This window comes from Athene noctua, chromosome 25, assembly GCF_965140245.1.
Source record: "Athene noctua chromosome 25, bAthNoc1.hap1.1, whole genome shotgun sequence".
Lineage (NCBI taxonomy): Eukaryota > Metazoa > Chordata > Aves > Strigiformes > Strigidae > Athene > Athene noctua.
In genome coordinates this window covers 1,489,429-1,495,884 of record NC_134061.1, presented here as the reverse complement: position 1 = coordinate 1,495,884, position 6,456 = coordinate 1,489,429, and the positions used below count along the sequence as shown (strand labels likewise).

Below are 6,456 nucleotides of genomic sequence, written 5' to 3'. Positions count from 1 at the left end.
AATAACAGTAATAATAATAGGAATAAGAATAAGAACAGGAATAGGAATAAGAATAGGAATAAGAATAATAAGAATAAAATAAGAATAAGAATAAAAGAATAAGAATAAGAATATAATACGAATAATAATTTTAAAATTAAATAACTAATAAATAATAATAATAACTTAAGGAAAAGGGGAAATCCTCCCAAAAAAGCACTTTGTCCCCACGGGGCGCGGGGACCCGCCGCCGGGGCCGGGTCCCCATATTGCACCAAAGCCCACGGCGGAGCCCCGGGGGCCGGTCCGCGGGGCCGCCGCGGGTGGGGGGGGGGGGTGATGGGGGGGGTGTTGGGGGGGTTGGGTGCGTGTCCCCCCCCACACACGTCGGGGCTGGGGCGGCCGGGCGGGGAGGGGGGGTTTTGGGGCTGTGGCCTGTCGGGAGGGGTCAGTTGTGGAAAAAGGCGTTGAGCTCCTCGTACATGGGGCCCCGCTCGTGCGGGAGGTGCATGTCGTAGGGGAAGATGTTTTCGGAGTGGACCCCCCCGCGCATCCCCGCCGAGCCGAAGACCAGGTTGTGGCCGGCGGGGCGGGAGCCGGGCAGCGCCGAGTAGTGCATAGAGTAGTGGTAGCTTTTCTCGTGGTCGGGGGAAGAAGAGTCCTGCTTGAGGGAGAAGTTGCCGTTGATGCAGAGCGGGGGGCTGAGCCCCCCGTCGTACTCCGAGCTGTTGTAGTCGGGGGACGCGTTGCCGTAGAGGCTCTCGTAGGCGGAGGCGCAGTAGCTGTGTGTCCTCAGCCCGTGGGAACCGGGGCCGGCGGCGGGCGGGCACTGCGCCGCGGCCAGCCGCGAGCAGGGGTAGGGGTAGGGGTGCACGGCGAAGGAGGCGTTGGGGCCGTGGAAGCGGCCGCCCTCCTGCCCCTGCTCCGTGAGGAAATTGCGGGAGTTGAGCTGCAGGCACCCGGCCACCAGGTTGGTGGTGGGCTGCGACAGCCCCTTGCACAGAGTCTGCACGTAGGAAACCAGGTCGGGCCGCTTGCCCGAGCGCAGGATCTCGGAGAGAGCCCAGATGTAGTTCTTGGCCAAGCGGAGGGTCTCGATTTTAGAAAGCTTTTGCGTTTTGGAGTAGCAGGGCACCACCTTGCGCAGGTTGTCCAGGGCCGCGTTCAGGTCGTGCATGCGGTTGCGCTCCCGGGCGTTCGCCTTTTGCCGCCGCAGCTTGGAGCGCTCCAGCCGCGCCTTGGTCATCTTGCGCTTCTTGGGGCCGCGCTTCTTGGGCCGCTCGCCCTCGGCTTCCTCCAAGCCTTCCTCCTCCTCCTCCTCCTCCTCCTCGTCCCCTCCTAGCTCCCCTTCCTCCTTGCTCTCCCCCAGCGAGCCCTCGGGCGGCTCCTCGGGGAGGGCGCAGCCCTTCCCCGCCCGCTCCTCCTTCTCGCTGCGGGCATCGTCCTCGCACTCCTCGGCCCAACCGGCGAATTTCGGGACGTCGGGGACCAGGCTGGGCTCGCTGAAAAGTCGCGTCAACATGGTGGCTGCAGCGGGGGGCAAAGAGCCAGGCGTTACCGGCGGCCCCGCCGCGCCCCCCCCCCCCCCCTCCCTCACCCTCCCCCCTTCCCCCCCAAACCCCGGGAGCGGCTCCGCGGCGCCGGGACCGGCGAAAACGAATTGGGCGCGGGGCCGCCCGCTGCCGCCGCCCGCCCCGGTCACCCGCCCCCGGGGGCACCGGAGCTCCCTCGGGGCGCGGCGGCGACCCCCCTCCCCCTCGACGACCCCCCCCTCTCTCCCCCCTCCACACACACTCTCCGCCGGGCTCCCCGCGGCCGCCGCCTGCGTCCCGCTCCCCCGGCCCCCCCGCCCGCGCCCCCCTCCCTCGGCCCGGCCGGTGCCCCCCCCCCGGTGCCCCGCGGGCCGGGCCCGGTGCCGCCGGCCCCTCTTTGACGCCTCCAACTTTTCCCCGCCGCGGGCGCGGAGCGGCCCCGGCCGCGGCTCCGTTACCGCCGTCCCGGGGCCGGAGGGCCGAGGCGCGGCCGCCGCCCGCCCCCCCCACCGCCCCCCCCCGGCTCCCCGTACCCCCTCCGTCCCGGTCAGCCCCGCCCGGCCCCCCCCACTCCCCGCCTCGGGGCTCCCTCCGGCCGCCGGAGCGCGGCCCGTAAAATGCGGCGGCATCAAACGGCGGCGCGGCGGGGGGCGGCGGGGGGCGGCGGGGGCGGCCGCGGACGGGCCCCCCCCCGCCCCGGGGTGGGGACCGCGGGGGTCGCGGGCGGCGGCGCCGCCGGGGTCGCCCCCCCCCCGGGGCCGGGGCGGTGCGGCGGGGCCGGGGCGGGGGGCACCGCCCGGGGCGGGGGCCGGGGGCGCCGCGGGGGAGCGGGGAGGCGGCTCCGCCGGGTCGGGGCCCCCGGGGGCGGCGGCGCGGTGGCTCCGCGCCGATTTCGTTGATGCCGCTCGGCCGCCGCTGCCCGCTCCGTCCCGCCGGGACCGCGCCGCCCCGGGCGCGCCCAGCCGCGGGGCGAGGGGCGGGGGGGAGAGCGGAGGGGGGGGGGACACGACACACGAAGCCCCAACAACCCCCCCGGGGGAGCGAGGAGGGGGGGGGGGGGAGCGCCGGTGCGGGAAGGGGGGGAAACCCCATCAGCGAGGCCAGCGGAGAGCGGGAGAACCGAGGGCCGGGGGAGAACGAAAGACGGGGGGAAAAAAGGGCGAGACGTGGCGGAGAAACAAAATCAACATGGAAGTTGCCTTTTCTCCATTCAAGTTTCCTCCGCTGCCCTCCCAGCCCTCCACTTCTTACATAACTCACCTTCGGGCGGACCGGAGGAATTTTTATTTCATTGTTCCCAGCATCTTCTGGGACCGGGACGCGGCTCCTTGAGGTGCTCCAGCCTCCTGCAGTCCTCTATCCAAAAGGAGGCGAGAGTGGCATCTCTACCCAGCAAAGGGGGTACCAGCTCTGCTGCCAGTGCCATATGGTTGGCACGTCATGCGCGAGAGCTATCACATGAGAGCTAATGATTGACATGCGCTTGCATTCAGGGAGATTTGTCTCTCTGGGGAAGGAGGACTCGCCATCTGTCACTCTGTACTCAAAAAAAAAAAAAAAAAAAAAGAAAAAAAAAAAGGAAAAAAAAAAAAAAAACCTCTTCCAAATCTACAGCTCTGCCTACACGCCGCAAAATGGGACCCGGGCGAGATGCAGGCGATGGCGGGGCCGGGCTGAACAATGGAGCCAGCGGCAGGGCGGCGGGGGAGACCGGCCATCCCGGGCGGGCCGAGCGTGTCGGGGGCAGCCGGCGGGCACCAGGGCGAGGGGGGAGACGCCGTGGGGACCCTCGCCGGGAGCTGGCATCTGCAGCTCGCCACAAAACACCGCGGCGGCTTGCCCGGGTCCATCCCCACCCTCAGCCACCAGCCGAGCGGGGATGGCTGCGGCGCTGAGGGCCTGGCACGGGCTGGGGGCTGCGGCCGGGCAGGGCCTGGGGGGGGTGGCGGTGGCGGTGCCCGGTTTGGCCGCACCAGCGCGGGCAGGGGGCTGGAGGTGCGGGTGTGGGCTTGGCTGGTGGCTTGCGGGCCCGTGGGTCTCCACGCGGGTGGCACATGGTCCCCACGCGGGTGGCACATGGCCCCTCCGTCTGCCTCACGGCCCCCACCGGCACCCCCTGGGCCGCAGAGCCCCGCCAGCCTCTCTCGGCAGCCCCGCGGCACAGCCCGGCGCGCGCAGATGCAGCCAGCCCCCGGCACACTCCTACGTGCACACACAAACACGCACGCTTGCACACGCGCACACACGCACGCCCTCCCCGGCGCACACACTCGGTCCCAGGCCTGTGCCGATGCGGGTCCCGCCGTGGCGGCGGCGGAGGCCCGGCCGTGCCGTGGCGCAGCTGGTGGGGCCTTTGTCTGCCGGGTCCCTCCTCACCTGCCGTGGCCCCGCGGCCTGGCCCGGCAGCACCTCGTCACCCCTCGGCCTCAGATCTGTCCCCACCACAGTGCACGACGCGCCGCCAGAAATCGCTGCTGCCGTGTCCCTTGTGTCTTCAAACCGGCGGCGGGCCTGTCACCGGGGCGTTGGGGCCCTGGGAGCCAGATGCCATCACCCAGTGGCCTGCTCTGAGCCACGGGACGTCCCCGTATCCCTCTGTCCCCCCAGGCCTGGGGTGGGGGATGGCCGGGACCTGCCCAGCTCCAGGGGTGCGGGTGACGAAAGGGGCGGCAGGTGCTGGCCACCGCACACCGGTACGTGCTGGCCGTGGCGTGGGAACGGCAGGGACACGGTGCCCGGGGCTGTGCCCACACGCAGACAAAGGGCCGGTCGTGCCCGGCCGCCGGGTCTGTGCCAGCGGCGTCGGCGTCGCCCACTCCCCCGGTGCAGGTGCCGGGGCTGGCACGTGACAGAGGGGCCTCCACCGGCGGCGAGCGTGTGTGTGTGTCGTCGTCCCCCCCCCCCCTTCGCCTCCGCGCGCTCCCGCTGCCGAACCCTCCGACTGTCACTCACGGCTGCGGCCGAGCAGATGGCACCTGGGCTGGAGCTGGCCCGCGGGGAGGCAGGGCCCACCCCAGCCCTGCCGGTGCCGTACCGGGGCACCGGTTCCTGGGCAGCCTCCCGGCCCCGGCGCAGCCCTTCCCCGCAGCACCGTTCTGCTCCTTCTGTTGTTGCCATCTTCATTTTGCAGGCGGGTGCCGGGCAGGCGGCACCATGCCCCGGCAGCCCACCCTTGCCCGGTGCCCGCGGCCCGTTCCTGCCAGCTCTGGGTAAGTCCCCACTCCACTGCCCTCGGTTCCCAGGCCAGGGCACCCCCAGCCCTCCGCTCCAGCCCCCCTGCACCCCCGGCGTCGGGGTGGCCAAGCCGGTGCTGCCCCGGTCCCCAGCACCAGGCTCGTGGCTCAGGGGAGCACCGGGGCTGCCCCGAGGCCCAGGCCATGCCACGGCGTGAGCGGCCGGGCTGGCCCGAGCGGGGACAGGGGGAAGCCACAAGCCCCCGGCCCGGTGTGTCCGTTAGAGCCTAATTAGCAGCCGGCGAGCGGTAAGGGTGGGCGCCGGCGTGAGCCTCATCAGCATGCACAGCGCTTGGAGGGAGAAGAAAGTGGAGACATGAAATGGGGAGAGGAGATGAAAGGGGAACAGGGAGATGAAAACCCAAACCGCTGCATTGTGCCGCGGCCGGGGCGGCGCCGGGGCCCTGGGCCAGCCTGTGCCAGGACACAGCCCGTGGTGCAGGCGGGGGGGGGCCTGGTACCGTCCCCGTCCCCTCATGCCCATGGCGGGTGATGGCCCAGGGCAAAGCGGGGTGGGGGCAGCCCCAGCCCCGTCCTCGGGTGCCTTCAGCGGGGGGGGTACATCCAGGGTGGTGAGTGGGGGTCCCTGCGTCACGACACGGGGGCTGTACGGGCAGGATCGGGCCCCTGGGGACGTGGGGCTGCTCTGGGCAGCAGGAGGAGGCGAGGTCAGGGTGAACCCGTCCCGGGCACAGCTGGGTGCTGGTGTTTGGGGTGCAGGGGATGAGGGGGGGGGTCCTCCTGCCTCAGGAGGTCGGAGCTGGGGGAGCTGGGCCCGGTGACCCCAGGGCTCTGGTCCTTGTGTGCGGGGACCAGCTTTCCCGGCACTGTCACCCCTGGTCCCAGGCCACCCCAGACAGGTCCCCTGGGGTCTCCCTGCCCACGGGGGGGGCCTGTCAGCGCTTTCAGTGGGTGCACGAAGCTTTTTCCTCCTCCAAAATTCATCCCCCGTGTCCCTTCCCCTCCCCCTGGCAGGAAGGCAATGGCCGGCCGGACCGAGGTGAGGCCAGGGCACGCCAGGGCACGCGTGGCAGCCGGAGGGATGTGCCGGGGGTCGGAAGCGGGTCGGCACCGGCGGAGCCGGGGGTGGGCGCTGGGTGCTGGGTGGTGCCGGGACCCGGCTGGGAGCCAGCTGGGCCCAGGGCAGCTCCCGAGGGGCCCCGAGCGCGGCGAGTTTGCCGGGGCTCAGCCGGCTGCCGCAGCCCCAGCGTGGGGCCGGTGCGCGGCACCGCAGCCGGCGGCCTCGGCGAGGCCGTGTCCTCCCTCCCCGACGTGGGCTGGGGGGCACCCGAGCTGGCCCCCCCCTTCATCAGCGGGGTCCCCGTCCCCCCTCGGTGGGGTCGAGCCATCCGGGGCCCAAGCGGAGGAACCGGCTCCGGCATCTCCCCGCGAGCGGCGGCGGGGGGAGGCGGGGGCCGCGCTGCCAGATGGAGCTGGCTCCGCGCTGCAATATTTCTGGGAGGTGAAGGCTGGGAGAGATGGATGCGGTAACGCGCGGCGGAGCCACCGCCGGGAATGTCAGCCCAGGGGAGGAGAGCGGCGGGAGCGGGAGCTGAACCCGGCCCCGGCCCCGGCCCCGGCCCCGCTGCCTCTGGGGACGAAGCGGCCCTCGTGGAGGGAGCAGCTCTCCCTCGTGGGACCCGTCCCTGGCACCTTCCGGTCACCGGGTGAGCAGGGCCCGGGGGGGGGCTCTGGGGGATGGGGGGGGGGGG

General features: G+C 71.5%; 1 protein-coding gene across 1 annotated transcript; it reads right to left on the bottom strand.

Annotated features, from left to right (window-relative positions):
- Positions 1-330: 330 nt before the first annotated feature.
- NEUROD2 (neuronal differentiation 2) lies at positions 331-3,315 on the bottom strand. The gene is made up of 2 exons (XM_074926731.1): positions 2,772-3,315; positions 331-1,506 (listed from the first exon to the last, which is right to left on the bottom strand). Exon 2 carries the CDS (start codon positions 1,499-1,501, stop codon positions 428-430), a length of 1,074 nt encoding a protein of 357 aa, XP_074782832.1. The 5' UTR covers positions 1,502-1,506; positions 2,772-3,315; the 3' UTR covers positions 331-427.
- Between the last annotated feature and the right edge of the window lie 3,141 nt (positions 3,316-6,456).